This window comes from Somniosus microcephalus, chromosome 9 (genome assembly GCF_052327205.1).
Source record: "Somniosus microcephalus isolate GS21.2 chromosome 9, FLI_Smic_1.0, whole genome shotgun sequence".
Taxonomy (NCBI): domain Eukaryota; kingdom Metazoa; phylum Chordata; class Chondrichthyes; order Squaliformes; family Somniosidae; genus Somniosus; species Somniosus microcephalus.
The window spans coordinates 60,585,858-60,608,538 of NC_140995.1; the positions used below are offsets into that span (position 1 = coordinate 60,585,858).

At 46.6% G+C, this 22,681-nt stretch overlaps 1 protein-coding gene across 4 annotated transcripts in view; it reads left to right on the forward strand.

Moving 5' to 3' along the window:
* Positions 1–22,681, forward strand: part of LOC147112414 (frizzled-3) — a 127,443-nt gene that overhangs the window by 63,584 nt on the left and 41,178 nt on the right. For all 4 annotated transcript variants that reach the window (XM_085996645.1, XM_085996648.1, XM_085996649.1 and 1 more), the window contains one exon: positions 17,907–18,103. In XM_085996645.1, coding sequence (XP_085852771.1) covers positions 17,907–18,103 — 197 coding nt within the window. The remainder of the gene's footprint in view (positions 1–17,906; positions 18,104–22,681) is intronic.

Genomic DNA, 22,681 nt, shown 5'->3' on the forward strand with positions numbered 1-22,681 from the left:
ATTGTTAACTCCCAATCCCTTCTCTTGCCTCTTTTTCTGGTATGGATCTTTTCCTGTTTGTTTTTTTCCCCCCAGAAACATTAATGTAGATTGCATTGCTCCTTGTTGGGCCCACTGACAGAGCGTCCATCCCAGTGGGTGAAATTGGGCCTCATTATAGCTGGCTACTTATAGCTTTCAATGAAACGCTTCCAAGCACTCATTAGAAATTAACCAGTTTCCATGACAGCCGAGCAGCAGCTGTCGGACGACCTGATCTGTATTGTCTGAAGAAAAAGATGGACTGGATCGTTCAAACCTGCCTTTTCCTTGAAGCAGGCAAAAAGGATTTGTGTACTTGTACAATTACATTTTTCCAGACCAATTTGCACAAATCGGATTGCTTGGAGAATAAATTGAAGACGTAATGCATTTGTTTGACATTCCCCTCTCTGCTCTCTTAACTGAGGTCTTAACCCCCTCCATCCTTTAAAAATACTTTCCTCCCAAGCATCTGAATATTTAAGTCACAAGAAGTTTGAAAAATTTGTAACCTGGAATTGTGGTTGGTAGGACTTTAATTGCTGGTCCAAGCGATAGACATGAGCATTAAGAGCTCACATCAGTTAGTGCCTTTGATTACCTGGGCGCTCACCCTTCACTATTTTCAATAAAATTGCCTTATGGTGGGCTCTTACTGACTGGACATTTATAAATTCTATGTCCACATTTATAATGGAATGGCTGCCTTCTGTGGTGTCAGTTTCTATGATTCTATTCATTGTCATTTGGCTTGTGACTGCTGCTATTTCCGCTTCCAGAAATGGTTTGTCGTTGCCCAAACGGGTTATAGTAAAACCACTTTTAAAGCACCTTGAGCCACTACAACAGAGGTGATTCGCAGAGCAGAGGCAACTGGACCAGTGCCAAGTCTGTGAGGGGAGCCAGTGGCCTAAACATGTTGAAGTTGGGATATTCAGAATGAGCAGCAAATGGTGGCCCAAGTGGGTGACCTATGGCCCCCCGAGTTGAAGTGAAAGAGCTGCTGCCTTTACTGTTTTTTTTCCCCCTCTTTCCCCCCCCCCCCCACCCCAAGAAAACTGGCCAATCATCCCTCCAGAGGCAGTCGGGCAGCCCCCATAGGCCGAGTGGATCAGTAGAAGACTCTAATGTCCAGCTTTTATTTTAGGTAGATGGATTATTATGCTGCAATCGATTATACTATAGTGGAAACCTTCTACACTCTGGTCTGTCCAAACTTGAAGTACTCTTTTTCTGTACGGCGAAATTTCAGTTGGTTTACGCCCAAAGGGTTTACAGAAGTTGCCCTTAAAACCTGTTTCAGACTTTTTGAAATGATCCTCTAAACAGGATTGTATTACAGAAAGCATAGAAGCTCCAAAGTTACCTATTCATATTTTCAAATCCAAATTAAGACCTATTGGCCTAGAAATTCACTAGCCTTAGCGCCGCTTTTGAGGCGCTAGAGGGACTAGCGCCAGAGTTATGGCCATTTGAAAAATTGAGTGGGGCCCTAAAGCGGCGTTGCACCGGTAGCGCTGCGCCGGCACCGATGACGTCATCGGTGTGCGCAGCGTCCCGGTTGCCGTGGTAACCCGCCCGAACTCTAAAATTGAGTTGCGGCCGCCTCGCCCGTGGCAGCCGCAAGCAACGTTCTGTAAAAGGTGCCTTGCTGAAGTTAGCGCCGGCGCATTAAGGTCGCGCGGCGGCCGGCCGCTTCCCCGGCGGCCGCCTGCCCGCACCTCCCTCCCCGGACTCCTCCAAGACCCCCCCGCGGCACAGATGCATGTGGGCCGCGAGCCCGGCACTTCTCCGAGGTGCCGGGCTCATTTTTATTCAGCCGTCAACGGCCAGCGGTCGGGTGCAGGCAGCTCCTCCTTAACGGAAGGAGGAGGCCTGCACTTCCCCAGCCTGCCGCACCGCATCGGGCGCCGCAGCGCCGGAACAGCGCCGCAATGGGGCAGGTAGCGCCCATTGGGAGGCGCTGAAACCCTCCAGTAGCGCCGGCAGCCGTTTGGGCGCGGCGCTACTGAATTTTTGGCGCGCGCAGGGGGACTTAGCGCCGGCACTAACTTCCGGCGCTAAAGCCCTGGCTGCGCCAAAACCCAATTTCTAGGCCATTGTGTTTTAGTCATTGCACAAGTTTTGATCTGTTTGACAGCTGCTGGATCTAGAGTCTTCTATAAGCTAATTTGGGTGCTAGAGATGACCTGGCACTGCAGCAATCTGCCTTTAATTTATTGTTTGTAAAATGTTGGGTCGCGTTTCTACATACGGATGGATTCACCAACCTATTGCAATTGGCTGCACGTTTCTATAGTTACCAACCGTGCATCAGTTACTGATTACATAGAATGTACAGCACAGAAACAGGTCATTCGACCCAACTGCTCTGTGCCGGTGTTTATGCTCCACACGAGCCTCCTCCCACCCTACTTCATCTAACCCTATCAGCATGTCCTTTGATTCCTTTCTCCCTCGTGTTTGTCTAGCTTCCCCTTAAATACATCTATGCTATTTGCTTCAACTCCTTGTGGTCGCAAGTTCCACATTCTCACCACTGTCTCTGGGTAAAGAAGTTTCTCCTGAATTCCCTATTGAATTTATTAGTGGCTATCTTACATTTATGGCCCCTAGTTTTGGTCTTCCCCCACAAGTGGAAACATCCTCTCTACTTCTACCCTATCAAACCCTTTCATAATTTTGAAGACCTCTATCAGGTCACTCCTCAGTCTTCTCTTTTCACAAGAAAAGAGCCCCAACCTGAAAGGAAAAAAAGAAAGACTTGCATTTCTATAGCGCCTTTCACGACCACCGGACGTCTCAAAGCGCTTTACAGCCAATTAACTTTTGAAGTGTAGTCACTGCTGTAATGTAGGAAACGCAGCAGCCAATTTGCACACAGCAAGCTCCCACAAACAGCAATGTAATAATGACCAGATCACCAAATTACTTCAGGTGGACAGAAACTCTAATAAATCAACCAGTACTTTACTGTCAAAACACTTAAGTGTGTATATCAGTAGATGTGAAACTGCTTCTGCATCAGTCCAACATTGTTACTTAATCTTCAGTTAACTTCTAATTTATGAGAGTGTAAAGAACCACTCGGGGATTAATACTTTCAAAGTATAGTATTATAAATGTGTGTGATGGGGAGGTAAGTGATCCAAGTACTTTAAAAAAAAAAAAAAAGAAATTGTGACATTTGAAAATAGCAGAAGTAAATAATTACTAGGGCGGTAGATATGTTAAATTAAGTTAGGAACCACATAAATACAAGCTTAAATGTGCCAAGCGGCTTCATGTGCCTGTTAAGCACCTGTTAGTCTACTGCCAGAAGTCACGAGTGTCCAGGAAGCAGCAGTACAATAAGAGTCATTTCTGAATACAGCAACATCAGTTATTGAGGGTAATACTGACCTCGCTTCATCCCAATGGTGCATAAAACAGCCTAAATCTCAGTCTTTACCCACTGATTTAAAGTTTTCCTGGGAAAATGGCCAGAATCACCGAACAAAATAGATTCCCCAAATCTCAGAAAATCCTATAATTGATGTAATAAATTGATACGTAAGGTATTTAGTCACAGTAAAGCAGTGGGCCTAATTATAAATGGATAGAATTGTTGAATGTAATCCAGAAGCAATAGTAAAAATCTTGGAATCCCAGGTAATAAACTTTTTCTATTACTGCACGTAGCCCTGAAGTTAAGTAAGGTAAAGTAAATCCTCCCCTGTGAGCACTCACAATGGAATGAGGAGGAAGGTCAGGAGAATCCCAGGAGCCGCACTCAAATGGAGACCTGTGACTAATCATGCCTGTTTGCTTCAGGAGCTGCCGCCGTTCCTAATCGAGCAAGTTCAAGGCCAGAGATCGAATCTGCCTCTCGAGGGTTTAATTTTAAGTAGTGCTACAGCTCATGAGATCCACAAAAAATAGCCAGCTCTACTTCTGTCTAGTCCTTCTCATTAGAGCACCGTCAACAGCAGGAGCACTGTACACCTGTCATCAATGACTTCACTGTAGAATGTTTTTCATCTTCACTTAAATAACTAGCCCAATATAATACTGTTTCTAAAGCACACACTACATTCCACTGTGCACTGCTGGCTGTAGAGCTACTGTAAATGTATTTCAACCATTTCAGATCCTAACCTCTGCCCCCAATTTTTTGAACAGCTGCTGTTGATGATTCTGCTATTCCTATTTACACTCATCTTTTGTTTCTTTACTTGTCCCATTACCATCCACTTTTGCCTTGCACCATCATCCCTTTTGTCATTTAATCTCTCCTGCCTTCCACCCTATCACAGACCTTCCCTTTTGTTTTTTCCCTCCCCTCCCACCTTTTCCTGCTTCTGTACTTGCTTAAAACCTGCTACATCTCCAACTTTTTCCAGTTCTGATGAAGGGTCACAGAGCTGAAACGTTAACTCTGTTTCTCTCAGCAGATGCTGCCTGACCTGCTGAGTAGTTCCAGCATTTTCTGTGTTTATTTCTGATTTCCAGCATCTGCAGTATTTTGCTTTTACAAATGTATTTACCAGGGTTTTACAGCCAGCTGTGGAGCGAAGAGTAGAATGTGCTCATCACAGTTGTGGAGTTAAAAGAGGAACATTTGGCAGATGCTACCACAGGATCATTTAAAACTTGTTTTCTATTTCTGCTTCTCATTTCTTCTCCCCCAGTTCCTATTCTGTATCGGTGTTGATATGCAAGATTCATTTCCATATGTGTAAGTGTTCAGTTTGGAGAAGGAATAAATTACTAAACTTTCTCTGCTTACTAACCGATCAGACGGTGTAGCTTGATGAATGTGCAAGGAAGTTCTATTTTCCTCTTTCATTTGGAGGACAAAGAACATGTGATTCTGTAAGGGCTAGAAAGTCTTTTGAAATTCAAATGACTTGTACAAAGATATTGATTCCCCTTCTCCCTCCCTCCCCCCTTCCATTCTGCAGCAGCAGGGACTGTTCTGACCTCTGTATTGAGCTGCTTTGTGTTTTAATTAAATGAGAGGGGGCCACCCCTGTGGCATTAATTTCTGCGAGGAAGGAGGGACCGAGCAGGCAAGGCACTGTACAATGGATGGCATTCTTAAGTGGAGGAAGGGAGTTTGACTGGGGAGGGGCTGGGTCTGGAGGGTGTGTTTCAGGGCTGAAACCGTTCCGCGGGGCTGGGATTTACATATTCAGTCTGTAGCACAGCTGCATTGCGACCAGTGGACTCGCCTCTGGTTTGCAGATTATTTAATGCCATGGGGTCGAAGGATGTCACGGTTAAAATAACTGATATTCAGCTAGTGGTAATTGTATCCTTTGTTCAGGGTGTGCAGTGCATTGCAGTTGTCAAAAATGATTAATATTGTGCTTAATTCCTCTGAAAGTTTCCTGGGGATAAGCATATCTTGTAGAGCTGTGCTAACAATCATTTTAGTAATGAAGATTTGATTGCTGAGATGTTTTGAAGATTAAACTTTCATCAGAACCTCTTTTAGAAATAAACTGATGCAAAGAATTCGGTTTCCTCCAGCATGTAGAAGGTGTACTGTTGAAGTATGGCACAAAGTCCCATCATTATAATTTTCGCCTATGAATTCTACATCACTCTTCCGACACTGAGAAAAGCTTGATTATCATTAACTGTAACATCCTTTGGGGTTGTCTATTTCTGTCCATCTCTGTTCTGTTTATGCAGTAACTGCTGATGAAGCTCGGAGACTAGAGTTAGAGGGGTTTTGGGGGTCTGCTTCTATGATGAATGAACTTGCATTAGTTATGTGAGCTTTAACCTGGGCTGCTTCAGCTAGAATTTCATGTCTTGATTTCACCCACTGGATACATTAAAGGTTTTTTTCCCAATAGTGCTGCTGTAGTTCACTAAGGAGTCTGACACTGTGTGCCGAGTCCCTGTGTTTGCATTGCCAAAGACGGCTTGTTTATCTCGAGGCAGAATTGTAGATTCACATTTTCATGGGGAGCCATAAACGTCGACGTCCCATTGCTCAAACTACAGAAGCATCAACAACCGCTTGCATTTATATAGCACCTTTAATATAGAAAAACATTCCAAGGCACTTCATAGAGGTGTAATCAAATATAAAGGCACTTTAACTCCTATAAGACTGTTTCCTGGATGATGTCATCAGCACAAGTTATTTAATCATTTAAAATAAATACAGCTATCCTCGTTAATAATTCTTTTGAAATGTTTTCCTTGACTCCGGGCAAGAAAGGTGTCATATTGTGTTTGAACGTATCTGTACAGTGTTTCTCACATCCAGCATGATAAGGGAAACCAATGATATTCAACCTTTTGTAGTTCTCCAACTTTCTCTTCTCTTCAGAGTACATCAGTTTCCAGAAACACCTGATCCAAATGCTATTCCGTGTATGCCTAGCAAGTGAACACTGCTGGGACATTGACAGTGAGAAGCATCACAGCCAATTCTGACACTGCCCCACCCCAACGCCCACACGTACACTTTGCAGCAGGAGTCGCTTTGGAGGGCACACCCTAGTGAGAAGAAAAACCAAAGCCAATCCCAGGGGACCCTCTACTGTCCTAGTAGACGGCTGTGTGCTCATGGCTGAAAGATAACTGCTCCACAGACTTATTATCTGTGGCTTCAAAATGGTTTCCACTATGGGGAAAAAGGTAGTTTAATATTTTTTTTTTTTAAAACACAAGAATCTCAGTGACCACTTCAATTTACGTAAATGTTTTTGGTCAGCAGATGTCTCTCTGTCCATTCATCTGTCTATCACACTTGGCACAGGCTAATTACACTGACATTTCTTCGAATGAAACAGCACAGATGGAGGCCATTCAGCCCATCGTGCCTGTGCTGCCTCTTTGGTAAAGCTGTCCAATTCGTCCCATTCCCCTGCTCTTTCCCCATAGGCCTGCAAATTTTCTCCCCTTAAAGTATTTATTCAATTTGCTTTTAAAAGTTACTGTTGAATCTGCTTCCACCACCATTTCAGGCAGTGCATTCCAGATCATCATAACTCACTGCGTAAAACAATTTCTCCACCTCTTCTTACCCCCCCCCCCCCGCCCAGCTTTTCTGCCAATTACCTAAAATATGTGTCCACTCTCCTGGCAGTGGAAACAGTTTCTCCTTATTTACTCTATCAAAACCCTTCATAATTTTAAACACCAAAATTAAATCTCTCCTTAACCTTATCTGCTCTAAGGAGAACAATCCCAGCTTCTTTAGTCTCTCCACATAACTGAAGTTCCCCATCCCCGGTGCCATTCTAGTAAATCTCCTCTGCAATTTCTTTAAGGAGTTGACATCATTCCTAAAGCGTTGTGCCCCAAATGGACCCAATATCCATCTTTCATCATATTTCTCACTGTTGATTGGCTGATATGTAAATTAATTCCAGCTCCGTATAATTTTATTCTAGGTAATGTTTTCAGGAACTTAAATGAAGACAACCAATCAAATCATAATTTTGAAATTTTCTTCCCACCATTTCTCCCCCTCCATCTACTGTCTAAGGGGTGAAAATGTAACTTAAAGCATTTTTAAGATTACAAATTTTAGAATAAAATGATTGAATTTAACTATAAAATAGTCATTTGTCTTTAAATACCTTTTATTAATGTTGTTACTTGAAGACCTTGGCCCCTCTCAAAAGCCTGGGCTTGAACTTGCGATGTTTCCTGTCAGCTGAAGGGAGATGCGATAATGTCACAGAAGATCCACTAGTACTACAGGATTATAAAAACAGTGGGCCGTATTTTCCGATCGAAGGCTTCCCGCGTGTGGAAGGCCCCGATCTGGAAAAAATCTACGCCCTTACCTGAGGGCTCCCGGGACGCGCACACTTCCGCCCCTGGGCCTCCCGAACTCCAAGTCTGCAGGGCCTACGTATCCCAGGGGCGCATGCGGTTTGCAAGAGTCCCTGAGATCCCGTGGGCCATGGGGAGCCAATCAAAGAAGGGAATCTCCCTTCATACACTTGACAGGAAGACCTGTCAAATATATGAATGGAGATCACCCCAAAAACATAGTAAAATTTAAATAAAATTTTTTTTAAATTGCATTTTTAAAATGATTTGAAATTGGAATAAAAAATATTTTAAACAAAAATGTATCTTGAAAAAAAAGTTTTTTTACAGGGCTAAAAATAAACACTTTTATAAAAAAAAAAGTATTTTTAAATGATACATCAGTGAATTTTTTAAAATGTTTTTTTTCAACTCTGCTTTTACCAGGCATAAGAATTGTAAGGGTTTTCTGCGGGCGGAAGGTTTCCAAAAAGCTGAACTATCCGCCCGCAGAGGCCCTTCTCCAGGGCAGGCGGCGGATCTGTCAAGAGGATTCTTGACAGATCGGAAATGCTGGTTTTCAGCGCATGGGCTGTGCTTGCCTGAAACCGGCATTTCCGATGTCCCTACGGGTGGCTACACAGCACGTACCCACCCGTAGGGATCGGAATATCTGGGCCAGTGTGTGTTTCTTGTCTGTTACGTGTCAGATGATCCACACTGACTAATGCAAATTGTAAGGAGACGTGCAGTCATTTGCATTGTGCAGAAAAGCTCTCCAGGACCAGATAGTACGGAGGTTGCAATTTCCACAGGCTCTAAATTAGCCTCCTAATGTGGACAGATTGAGTAGACTAGGCCTATATTCTCTAGAGTTTTAGAGGAATGAGGTGTGATCTCATTGAAACATACAAAATTCTTACAGGGCTTGACAGGGTAGATGCAGGGAGGATGTTTCCCCTGGCTGGGGAGTCTAGAACCAGGGGTCACAGTCTCAGAATAAAGGGTCAGCCATTTAGGACTGAGATGCGGAGAAATTCCTTCACTCAGAGGGTGGTGAATCTTTGGAATTCTCTACCTCAGAGGGCTGTGGAGGCTCAGTCGTTGAGTATATTCAAGACAGAGATCGATAGATTTTTGAATATTAAGAGAATCAAGTTATATGGGGATAGTGCAGGAAAGTGGAGATGAGGTGGAAGATCAACCATGATTTTATTGAATGGCGGAGCAGGCTCGAAGGGCCTAATGGCCTACTCCTGCTCCTATTTCTTATGTTCTCCTGACAAACAAGGGCAAGATTTCTCCAGCCTGAATAGCAATTAACCTGTGAATGACTCTCCCAATGTTTACTTAATACCAATTAGACTGTGTATGCTATGCTTAAAGGAACAAACACCCACACCGGGAATTTCCTCAGGACTGCTCTTGCTCCTCTGCTGTAACTTGGCTGTAAACCCTGTTCACATGTGTAAACAGGGTTTCCGCTGAAGTTATACTGGTGGAACGGAAGCTGCCCCGAGGAAATTCACCCCCAGTACTTTAGCAGCAGAATAATGCTTTGTGTTTCAGGTGGTTTAATGTTCCTGCCCTTGTAAAACAGCACGTCCTCTAACTTGCTGTATATTATCCATTGGCTCCACCGCCATTTGAATTGCTTCCATTTGATTAGCTGATGGGCAGATTTATTGTAATTTGGTTTTATGCAACAACAAAAAATTAGCCCGGTGATCGTGAGCCAACCAAACACCTCTTGAAAAGTAGGGCTAGATTTTCAGTTTAGGCAGTTTTGGGGCGCTAGCTTTAGCGCCCGCCCGAAGTTAGCGCCCGCCCCAAAGTACCGCCCCGTTGCCGGGAATTCAGTGGCTTCGCCCTAAGAGGTTGGTGGAGCGCTAAAAGAGGCGTTCCACTACTCTCTTTAGGCGCTAAGCCGGCGGTCCAGAGGGATAGCGCCCAGGCGGGGCGCAGCACGGGTGCGGTCATTTTTGCACTGACAGCAGACCCCGTGGTGCCGACCAGCTCTTAAAGGGGGAAGGGACGAATTGGTCTGCTGCCACGCCCTGCACACTGCAGCCTTGCAAAGAGGCCTCAACACTACTGCTCAGCCCCAGGGAGTCATGGCAACGCCAGAGAAGGCCCGTCAGCGTGCCCTGCGCTTCTCAGAGGGTGATCTGGACATCATGCTCACAGCTCTGGAGGTGAGGCGCAAGATCTTGTTTCCAGACAGTGGGAGGAATCCAACCCACCACGACTACACCAAAGCCTGGAAGCAGATCGCCCAGAGGGTGACGTTCACCGGCGAGGCCCCCAGGACCCACACACAATGCCGTAAGAAGTACAACGATCTGACCAGGATTGTGAGGGTGAGTAGCCTTTCCAGTCTCCTCCTCATTCTTGCATGTACACCTGACATGATGGGCAAAGGGACCTGAAAGTCCTTTTGGCCAGCCCTCAGCCAGCAGCATTGGGACAGTCATGAGCATCAAATGGCCATTCGGCACTCTACACTTTGGCCAAGCTATTCCACCATGGGAGGCAGTGCACACTACATCAGGGCTTCACTCTGTCCAAGCTATTCCACCATGGGAGGCAGTGCTCACTACATCAGGGCTTCACTCTGTCCAAGCTATTCCACCATGGGAGGCAGTGCACACTACATCAGGGCTTCACTGCGCACTTACAGCCCGTCCTTTCTCTTGCAGGCTAAAGTAGCGTTTAATCGCCAGGCCCGTGCCAGGGGTGGCCGCGCCAAGCTGCAGAAGCTCACTCGGCTGGAGGAGCGCGTGTGTGTGCTCATGGGAGCACGTGTGATTGTCCCCACAGCGTGCGGTGTATCCGACCCTCCACTGCCCGGCAATGGTAAGGACCTCGCCTTTTGGCCCTCTCGCGTCGCACTGGCCCATCCGAGCTATCTCCTTTGCCACTGTCCCACCAATGCGCTGAATCCCACCAGTCCTAACTCCCTCGCTGACGCCGTCTCCTCACTCTGATGCTACTCTTGTGCATTCCTGCTTTCAGCTGGTGACGACCAGGACCCTGAGGCTGCCAGTGACAGCACCTCCAACCAGGAGGAGGAGGAGGAGCAAGCCGGACCTTCGGGGGAACAGTCACGTCCCGCAGGAGAGGAGGAAATGCTCGACACCTCCTCACTGGACGAGTGCCTGGAGGAACTGTCGCAGGGCAATGCAGCTTCTGGGACCAGTGGCGTCCAGCCACCCAGCAGCCGTGCGCGTGGCCCGCGGCCTTCCCCCCAAAGGGGGGAAGGATCAGAGGGGAGTGCTGCTGCTCGGCACACTCGCCGTCACCAACGCGGCAAGGGTCCCCTAGTTCGGCCCCCTCCTCCCCAGCGGGAGAGTCGCGACTCCAGTCCGGACACCTTCACTTCGGAGGAGGTGCGGAAGCTCGATCAGATGGCCGACGACTCGGACCGGCGCCACACGGAGCTCATGAGCGTGGTGGGGCGCATGCCTGAGGCCATCGAGTCGCTGGCGACCAGTGTGCGCGAGTTCGGGGCAGCAACTGCCGCGACTGGCCGCATGCTAACTGATGCCGTCAAGACCCTGGCGGATGTGATGCGCGCGCACACCAGGACCACAGGGCCACTCACTGCTGCCACACGCGCTGTCTCAGGCAGGCATCGCCAGGGCAGGCGCCGCGCTGGACCATCCCAGCAAGCCGGCCGTCGGCTGATTGCTGCGGATCCTGCAGTGCGGGCCCGGCCGAGTGCCACCGCGCCACAGCACCAGCCAGCGCATCCCAGACGCCAGCTGGCCCACATTGCACCATCCGTCGCCGCCATTCCCCCTCTGGGGCGTCAAGGGCAAGCGGCTGCAGCTGATGGTGGCCAGGCTCAGGCGCGCCACTCAGGAGACGGCCCCTCGAGGCCCAAACGCCGTGTAGGCCGCCCCCCAGCGGCATCTGGCGGAAGGGCTTCTGAGCCTCAGGCGCCTTCCCCCAGCCTCGCAGCAGCCACTGGGCAGAGCTTGCGAAGGAGCAGCAGGCAGGGCAGGGGAGGCAAAATGCTGGCCAAGGTCTCGCCCTCGTGGGCCACTCAGTAGAGGGTGTGGCCAGCTTTCCTTTAATATGGCGGTGGCCATCTTTATTTTGCCCATGGTTGTGCTTTTGGAGGGCTTTTTTTTTGCGTTAGGCCGACGTTGAGGCCCGGTTTCAATAAAGGTGGAGTGGCTCCTCCCCAGTTTGTGGGAGTGAGTCGTTTGTTGGGCTTTTTGTGGGGCCCGTTTATTGTTTTTGGGGATTCATGTGGGAAGGGCTTTTCATTTTTGTTTAATAAAAAATTATCTTTATTCATGCAGTCTCCATGGTTGTTCTTCTTCGTGTTTGTTGGCTTCGCCGGCTGAGGGCTTGCGGAGCGGCTGCATTCATCTTCCCTCATGGCCCCTGGCCATTCCCTGACAGGGGGCTTAGAAGTACCGTGTAATAAGGTGGCGTCGTGCGGCCCTTGGCCCTGGTCGCTCCCTCCTGGGAACGTACTCCTGCTCCTCCTCCTCCTCCTCCTCCTCCTCCTCATGCTCCTCCTGCTCCTCCTCCTGAGGTGCTGGTCCAACGTCAGGTGGCAGTGCCTGAGTCCTGCGGATAGCCAGGTTGTGTAGCATGCAGCAAACCACCACAAATTGGGAGACCCGGTCCGGCGAATACTGGAGAGCTCCTCCGGAGCGATCAAGGCAGCGGAACCGCTGCTTGAGGACCCCAATAGTTAGCTCGATGATGTTGCGGGTGGTTTGATGGCTCTCGTTGTAGGCCTCTTCAGCAGCTGTCCTGGGCGCGCGGAGCGGGGTCATGAGCCAGGTGCACAAAGGATAGCCTTTGTCCCCGAGTAGCCATCCTCTTGGGGGAGGCTGTGCCTGGAACATGTCATGCACAGTACTCTGCCGCAGGATAAAGGCATCGTGGCTGCTGCCTGGGAAGCTGGCATTGACTGCCATGATGCGCTGCTTGTGGTCACAGACCAGCTGCACATTCAGAGAATGGTAGCCCTTCCTGTTGCGATACTGCTCGCCATGCTCCAGAGGGGCCCGCAAAGCCACATGCGTACAGTCAATGGCGCCCTGCACCAAGGGGAATTCCCCGAGTCTGGAAAATCCCAATGCGCGCTGATGCTGGCTCTCCAGGGCCATGGGGAAGGAAATGAATTGGCTTCTCCTTCTGAACAGTGCTTCGGTCACCTGGCGGATGCAGCGATGCGCGCCGTACTGGGAGATGTTTGCTATGTCCCCAGCAGCGTATTGGAAGGAGCCGGTGGCATAGAAGTTCAATGCCACTGTCACCTTCACTTCCACCGACAGAGACGTCCTGCACCTGAGCTTTGGCCGCAGATCTCGGCGAAGCAGGTGGCAGATCTCTGCAATCATCCCCTTCCGGAATCGGAGCCTTTTAACACATCGCGCGGCACTCATGTTTAGGTAGGAGCGCTGCTGGCGGTATAGCCTGACTGGGTAAGGCCTACGTGGCCGACGCCTGTAGCCCCCTCTGCCTCTAGCCAGGGCTGCCCCTCTCACAATACGTCTGCGAGCCCTACGGACATGGAGCTGCAGCTCCGCGTTGGCACCCCATGCAACCCCCATCAAATCCTGGCAAACACTCTAATTTCCAAATGGCCACTTGCAGCGCTGTTGCCTGAGTCCAAAAATACCTGGCTCTTGCTGCTTGAAACCAGTTAGCTATCCTCCTTGTTGTGTCTCCAGAAATGCGTGGCACAAGACTGTTTTCTGAAATAATGGATGGCCTTTATACTGGAGAGGACGTTCCCTTTAATTAGCGCCCCCCGGGGCCCGCGCTGGTTGTGTTGCGTTCCTTTTTCCAAACGCTCCGGCCGCCCGCCGCACAATGGGGCGGTCCGACTGAAGTTTGCAATCGGGGCGGCCAAAGGGCGTTGCACGAGGATGTGACGTCATTTTCTGCGCGCGCATCCGGGCGGGCGCTAAACTTTGCGCCGGCGCTAACGGGCAACTTAATTTGGGGCGGGGCGCAAACTGCGCTGCGCCCGGGCGCTACACGCATAGCGCCCGGAAATCACTTCTCTTAAGGCGCTAACTGCTGGCGCAAGCAACTGAAAATCTAGCCCGTAATCTTTTATATTTCATTCACCTCCTCAACTATATCCTAGTAAAAATTAGTTTAGTACATAACTAGCCTACAAAACCAAAAGACTCAGCTTGTTTTAATACTGCGGGTGCTGACTAGATTCATGATTAAAGTTAACAAATACAGGTTTAAAAAAAAAAAAGGCATACAGCACTGAAACCAGCTTGGGGCAAGAGGTGGTAGTCATGAGTCTGATGTTTGGTCAGGGCGGATTCTCCGCTGACTGCCTCTCGCTTTGCTGTTAGACCATCACACCTTCCCCCTCCCCCCTCCCCCCCCCCCCCCTTGCCCCGGCCTCCATTGGTGCTGCCAATCCCCGGGCACCATATCGCTCTTCCCCCTCTTTTTTCCCCCAATCCTCCCCCGCCCCCCTCAACCACCCAGTACTGCCAATCTCTGGGCACCCTATCCCCTCCCCTCAGTGCTGCCATTAAATTGCAGACCAATGTCCTTGTTATTTTTACTTGTTAGGTGACAGCAAGACAATATTGTTGGAGGGAGATTGAAATTCATTGGAAAAAGTAGGGAAGGACATTTTTATGATTAAGGCTAAAATCCATTTTGTGGCATGTTGGTACTTTGCTCCAATATACAGTATCATAGACATCTTCACTTCGATTTATACCCTCCACACTTTCTTTAAATGTTGTCTTTCTTGCAGTGGTACTGTAATGAACACCCGGATCGCAGCCACTTGAATGAATGGAATTACTTCTATTAAATTTAAGATGCAGGTGGAGCACAAAGCTGTCACTTTTGTGATGTCCAAAGCTTAGCACCTTAAAAATAAAGTTTAGACTTGCAGTATCCTAAGCTAGCGAATCTGACAGTTAATTAATCATTAAAAGGCCGGTCTAATCCCTCTTCAGATTTTATAGTAATGGCATATTTTAGTTGCAACTTTTATTGGAAGTGGGATTAAGGTTTTAAATAAAATCATATGACAAGTGTCAAGATTTAAAGAACCACAGCTTCACAAAGGATAGAGAGATCTGGAGAAGTGTTGAGGTATTTTAGATATGATGAACGGTAGTGTAGCATAATTGCACATGGTTTTCAATTTAAAGAAGAATTAGAACCTAAGAAATAGGAGCAGGAGTAGGCCCTTCGAGCCTGCTCCACCATTCAGTAAGATCATGGCTGATCTTCTACCACATCTCCACTTTCCTGCACTATCCCCATATCCCTTGATTCCCTTAATATTCAAAAAACATTAGTTGCCATTCAAATCTTGAATGGATATTGAGGAGTGCAGCACTAATGAAGATGCAGTTCTCCTTTTACAAAGAACTGATCCTTATTGCTGCTTGACCTATAGTACCTTTTAATAGTGATTCTAACAAAAACACACTGCCAATTGGAAATATGTGTATGGGGGGAAAACATTTCAAGTGGACCAGCACCCCTGGTACTCTGCCAACCCTTTTGATCAGCAGCTGCCATTCATGCCCACTGCAGCCCTCCCCTTTACCCAGGCAGCTATAGATGTGTTTGGATTTCCATGTTGCTGCAGATTGGTTCAAACAATTCTTTACTAAGTGAAGTACCCTGTTTAGCGCAGTGTGGTATAATTTTCCATTTTAAAACGGCAAGACCGAGAAATTCAAAAATGTGGTTGCGTCTGTAGACGTGAGCACTTGTGTCCTGTGCCCTCCTGGAAATTAGTGCATAGCATTTAGGGGCATAAGTTACCAGGTGGGAATGCTGAACGTGCATCAGATCCATAATTTAATATTGTACACAAGAATCTATTTGGTTATATTTTGAATCAGTTACATAAAGCACAGGAAAACAAAAGGAAGTTTAACAAGTAAAGCCCATTGCTTCCACAGGCCATGTACAAACAAACATAACCTAAAATAGGAGCAGGAGTAGGCCATACAGTCCTTTTGAGCCTGCTCTGCCATTCAATACGATCAAGGCTGATCTTCGACCTCAACTCCAGTTTCCTGCTCGATCCTCATATCCCTTGATTCCCCTAGAGTCCAAAAATCTATCTCAGCCTTGAATATACTCGATGACTGAGCATCCACAGCCCTTTGGGGTAGAGAATTCCAAAAGATTCACAGCCCCCTGAGTGAAGAAATTCCTCCTCATCTCCGTCTTAAATGGCTGACCCTTTATCCTGAGACTATGCCCCCTAGTTCTAGACTCTCCAGCCAGGGGAAACAACCTTTCAGCATTTACCCTGTCAATCCCCCTCACAATCTTAGGTTTCAACGAAATCACCTCTCATTCTTTTAAACTCCAGAGAGTATAGACCCAATCGGCTCATTCATCATCGGACAACCCTCTCATCCCTGGAATCAATCTAGTGAACCTTCGTTGCACCGCCTCCAAGGCAAGTATATCCTTCCTTAGATAAGGAGACCAAAACTGTGCACAGTACTCCAGGTGTGGTCTCACCAAAGCCCTGTACAGTTGTAGCAAGACTTCCTTTCTCTTATACTCCAACCCTCTTGCAATAAAGGCCAACCTGCCATTTGCCTTCCTAATTGCATGCTGTACCTGCATACTAACTCTGTTTCCTGTACGAGGACACCTAAATTTCTCTGAAGACCAACATTTAACATTCTCACCATTTAAAAAAAAAAAAAAGATTCTGTTTTTCTATTCTTCCTACCAAAGTGAATAACCTTACATTTCCCCACATTATACTCCATCTGCCACCTTATTGCCCTTTCACTTAACCTGTCTATATCCGTTTGCAGACTCTGTGTTGTTCTCATAGCTTATTGTCCCACCTAGCTTTGTATCGTCAGCAAACTTGGATACATTACACTCTGTCCCTTCATCCAAGTCATTAATATAGATTGTGAATAGCTGAGGCCCCAGCACTGATCCTTGCGGCACCCCACTCGTTACAGCCTGCCAACCTAAAAATGACCAGGTTATCAGACAGGTTCCTGTTTCTCATCGCCATCCAGTGACTCCTGCTACAGAGGTTACAGACTTTGGAAGAATAAATAAAAATCATGTGTTTTACACCTGTCTTTCTGTTCAACCAAAAGCTCAGTTTCTAATCCCGTATTGTATATATTCACCAAAATCAAAGGTGGCTATAAAAGATCCCACGGCACTATTCGAAGAAGAGCTGGAGAGTCCTTCCCAGTGTCCTGGTCAATATTTATCCCTCAACCAACATCACTAAAACAGATTATCTGGTCCTTTTATCTCATTACTGTTTGTGGGACTTCTGACAGTGCAGCATTCCCTCAGTACTGCACTGGAGTGTTAACCTACATTTTGAGTCAGTCCCTGGAGTGAACTTTTGCCAATAAGCACTTCCCTTGTGGTCTGGATGTCCCCATGCACGAGCATTACATTCTCACCAGTATGTACAATCCCAGCTTCTTTGTAGATGCAATTTCCCCCCCTGTTCTGCAGTATGGCATGGTTGGGTAACTGGTACGGGGGTAGTTCTATCAATGTTGGAATGTATCATCTAATTTATGTCCTTTTTTGTTTCTCTCTTTCTTTTCTCTGTCCTCTGCCATTCAAAGCAATTCCAGATATTCTTCCAGAAATAAAACTTTTTTTTTTCCAACTGTGTTGGGGGAAAAAAAAGTTATTTTAGCAAAGTTTACAAACGTAACCGAATAGTAGTGTTACACTTGTTCTGGAAGTGATGGTAATTCCTGACCCTGGCAGCCAACATGCTGGAGTTGTCAGAGCCAACTAGTCCTATTTGATATTTAGCCTGCTGGAAAATAATTATACTCTCCACACAGTGACCATGCTCGTTTAATATAAACCATTACTGGTTTGTTATAAGTTTGGAGGGATGGGGAGGATTGGTCTTAAATGGCCTTGGATTGAAATAGTTGTCCAATCAAAGATTTTGAATTGGGTTACATCACATTGTTGATCTTTTGGATAAATCCTATTGCAGTGATCGAGGGGGGGATTTAATTTCAATTGTCTTTCGATCATGACCAAACGTTCTAACTGAACTCTACTGTGTCAGGTTCTCCAAATAGAGCTCTGTAACCTTACATGTGTGCTCTCTCTCTCTCTTACAGCCATTCCACCCTCTTGTAAACTTGGAATGTTCCCGGGACCTACAGCCGTTCCTTTGTGCGATGTACGCGCCAATTTGTACGGAGTATGGGCGTATTACACTGCCGTGTCGTAAGCTGTGTCAGCGAGCGTATGTGGAGTGTCATAAGCTGATGGAGATGTTTGGAGTCATGTGGCCAGAGGAGATGGCGTGTGTAAAGTAAGAAAGAAAGTTAACCTTTCTGAGCCAGCAAGGTGGCGTGAAAAACAATGTTGGAAATGTGACAGAAAATGCTGGAGATACCCAGCAGGTCAGTCAGCTTCTGAGAAAGAGAAATGGGTAATGTTATCATGACTGAAAGAAGGATCTCTCCCAAAAGCATTCACCTTGCTTTCTCTTTCAAATGTTGCCTGACCTGTGAGCATTTAAGGTATTTTCTGTTTATTTCAGGTTTGCAACATTCCTTCAGCTCTCCGCAACCATCATGGTTAATGTCATGAGATCCCCACATTTATTTCAGGTGTCGCCAGATGCACCGTTATCCTGCCTAATGTACAAAAAAAAACCCTTCTCTATGATGCCCATTAAATTAGAAGTTTATTTATCTGAATTGCCATATAGTCATAAATGTTATACAGTGAGATTATGTGTACACTTAGTAATGGCTGTCCAACTGTTTTTGCTTCTGTTTAATACTTTACAACTGCTGATTGTAGGCAGCCTGGGAGCAGATACTGTGTTGAGACCTTTTTTGAGTGGCGTAGTGTTTGTGCTCACTTATGAGTGGGGAGGAAGGTAGTCAAGTACCCGAGTTGGTGCTGTCATTGGAGTGGAGCTTCTGATGCACTGACGGTGAAATGGTACATACATTGTTTCTGACCTGCAATCGCAAAGTATAAAACACAAGACTAAGAGATGCCACTTAGTCTGCATGAAATTTTCTGATGACATTTAGGATTATACAGCAGTTTAGATACATTTCTCCTTTAATCCCTACCTACAGCAGTGCCCCACTTGAGAAACCAGAACTTCTACCAGCTATCTATCTGACTGCCAGTTTGTGGAGATATTTGGATAGCTTTGTGCAATGCAACTGCACGCAGCATGAACTAGTTTGAAACTTCTCCAACTTATTTTATTTAGGACTCTTACAACCATGGAGAGAGAATACTTCTGTCTCTCTAGTTTGGGCTAGGTTCTAACACAGGTTTCTTGTGAAAATGATCAGTGGCCCAACCCGATGCTTCAGTAAAACATTTAAGGAAACTATTTCTGGGCTTTGGCATTTATTTGTGGTGCTCCTGATCCATTAAAGTTACTGTCACAAGTTCTGACAAAGGACCCACCAAGTTCTTTTGGTGAAATGTCACTGTATCTTTTCTCTTACCAGAATCTGGCAGTCCTGCTGTGAATTTCCAGCATTTCCTTTTTTAATTACAAGTACGGTCTGTTTTCTAACGGGTACTTTGTTTTTTCTCTCTATATGTATGCTTCCATTCCCATTCCGGTATCTACTCTATCACCCTCAGTCAGTAACTTGCAAAGGTTTGCTCTTGTGACTTTTCCTGGTTGACCCATTAGAAGAGACACTCATAGAAACATAGAAGATAGGAGTAGGCCATTCGGCCCCTCGAGCCCGCTCCGCCATTTAATGAGATCATGGCTGATCATCCAGATTCAGTACCCTGTCCCTGCTTTCTCCCCATATCCCCCCTGTCCCTGCTTTCTCCCCATATCCCTTGATCCATTTGGCCTCAAGAAATATATCCAACTCCTTCTTGAATATATTTAATGAATTGGCCTCAACTGCCCTGTGTGGCAGAGAATTTCACAGGTTTACCACTCTCTGGGTGAAGAAATTCCTCCTCATCTCAGTCCTAAATTGCTTACCCCTAATCCTTAGACACTGACCCCTGGTTCTGGACTCCCCCGCCATCGGGAACATCCTTCCTGCATCTAGTCTCTCTAGTCCTGTTAGAATTTTATAAGTTTCAATGAGATCCCCTCTCATTCTTCTAAACTCTAGCGAACATAAGCCTAATCGACCCAATCCCTCCTCATACGTCATTCCTGCCATCCCAGGTATCAGTCTGGTGAATCTTCGCTGCACTCTGGCAAGAACATCCTTCCTCAGATAAGGCGACCAAAACTGCACACAATACTCAAGATATGGTCTTGCCAAGGCCCTGTACAACTGCAGCAAGACATCCTTGCTCCTGTACTTGAATCCTCTCGCTATGAAGGCCAACATACCATTTGCCGCCTTAACCGCCAGCTGCACCTGCATGCTTACCTTCAGCGACTGGTGCACAAGTACACCAGGTCTAGTTGCACTTCCCCTTTTCCCAATCTATTGCCGTTCAGATAATAATCTGTCTTCCTGCTTTTGCTACCAAAGTGGATAACCTTGCGCTTATCCACATTGGGCAGATGCATGGCAAATGCAGTATAATCACCCAACCTGTCCAAATCGTACTGGAGTTTCTCTGCATCCTCCTCACAGCACACACGCCCACCCAGCTTTGTGTTGTCTGCAAACTTGGAGATATTACATCTAGTTCCCTTGTCTAGATCATTAATATATATTGCGAATAGCTGGGTCCTAGCACCGATCCCTGCGGTACCCCACTAGTCACTGCCTGCCACTCTGAAAAAGACCCGTTTATTCCAACTCTTTGCTTCCTGTCTGCCAACCAGTTCTCTATCCAAGACAGTACCTTACCCCCAATCCCATGTGCTTTAACTTTACACGCTAATCTCTTTTGCTATTTGGTAAAGAATTCTATCTGCACCTAGGGTTGTTCCCCCACTCCTCCAGGTAACATGACTAGAACTCGTTGGAAATTTGTAATCTGATTATTTAATCTGTGTGGAACAAAACCAGCTTGAGATTAAAAGAAAGAAGAAAGCGCTTGCATTTAAATAGTGTCTTTCACATCCTCAGTACATCCCAAAGCACTTCATAGCCAATGAATTGCCTTTGAGGTTTAGTCACTGTACAAATTTGCACACAGCAAGGTCCCAGAAACAGCCAATGTGATAAATGAACAGTTAATCTGTTCTCGATTGCATTAGTTGAGGAATATTGACCAGGACATTGGGAGAACTCCTCTGCTCTCTAAAGAGTGCTGTGGGCAGAGGTCAGCCATGATCTTACTGAATGGCAGAGCAGGCTCGAAGGGCCAAATGGTCTATTCCTGCTCCTATTTCTTATGATCTTATGAGCGGGCCTCCGTTTAATATCTCATCCGAAAGACGGCACCTCCAACAATTTAGCACTCCTTCAGTACTGCACTGAAGTCAGATATGAATATGAATTCCAGTCTCTGGAGTGGGGCTTGAATCCACATCCTGAAAATAGCCATTTAGACTTGATATTAATTACAAATGTCTGAAAACTCTTGCTTGTTTTCCCCAAAGATACACTCCAATAGCAGTAAGTTGAAGTACTAATGTGCTGTACTGCTACACCACCTGTTCAATATCCCCCTTAAAACATTGATGTAATGTATTTATTAGAATGGATTCAAATTCCTAACCCCTATTCCATGGGTCAGGTTACTGATCTGAGTTGGGCTATCGCAGAGGGATCAAAGGCTAAGTCTTGAATCTCTTCAAAGAGTGTTATGCTGGTTGGGGAGGGAAAGGAGACATGAAAGGTGTTTCTGGAAAAATTGGGAACAAAATAAATACCAAATAAAAATCTATTTGAGTGGCTGTCTGGCCTGGTTTGGATCAGTTATCTTTCCTGTATGAGGCTTGAGAGGGTACAGTGGGGATTCACAGACCACAGTTCCCTATGGTGTATATAATACGACAAACCTGGCATGGGTACAAGCAACCTACTAACTGATTTTATTTCCTCACCCTCTTATTTGTCCTTTCTGTGCTCTGCATGTTCTTTGGTTGGGAATTGGCAGGTGTTCTGCTTCTAGGTGCCAGTCGCTGGAGGGCGTATGAGGGGCTCCCCTCTGCTCCAGTTTAGTCTTTGGCAAATGACCGCCTCTGCTGTGTGGCACAGGCAACAGGAGAAATATTCTGAGGGATTCATGTACTTGCAACTGGAAATTTTCTCCAATTAAATATTGGGAAGACCAAAGCCTTTGTCTTCGGTTCGCGCCATAAATTCCGTCCCCTAGCCACCGACTCCATCCCTCTCCCTGGCAACAGTCTGAGGCTAAACCAGAATCTTCGCAACCTTGGCGTCATATTTGACCCCAAGATGAACTTCCAACCAGATATCCACACTATCACTAAGACCGCCTATTCCCACCGCTGGAACATTGCTCGACTCCGCCCCGCCAGAGCTCATCTGCTGCTGAAAGCCTCATCCATGCTTTTGTTACCTTAAGACTTGACTATTCCAACGCACTCCTGGCCGGACTCTCATTCTACCTTCCGTAAACTTGAGGTCATCCGAAACTCTGCTGCCCATGTCCTAACTCGCACCTAGTCCCGTTCACCCATCACCCCTGTGCTCGCTGACCTACATTGGCTCCCGGTTGAGCAACGCCTCGATTTTGAAATTCTCATCCTTATTTTCAAATCCCTCCATGGCCTCGCCCCTCCCTATCTCTGAAATCTCTTCCAGCCCCACAACCCTCCGGGATATCTACGCTCTAATTCGGGCCTCTTGAGCATCCCTGATTATAATCGCTCAATCATTGGCAGCCATGCCTTCAGCTGCTAAGGCCTGAAGTTCTGGAATTCCCTCCCTAAACCTCTCTACCTCTCTTTCCTCCTTTAAGACGCTCCTTAAAACCTACCTCTTAGACCAAGCTTTTGGTCATCTGCCCC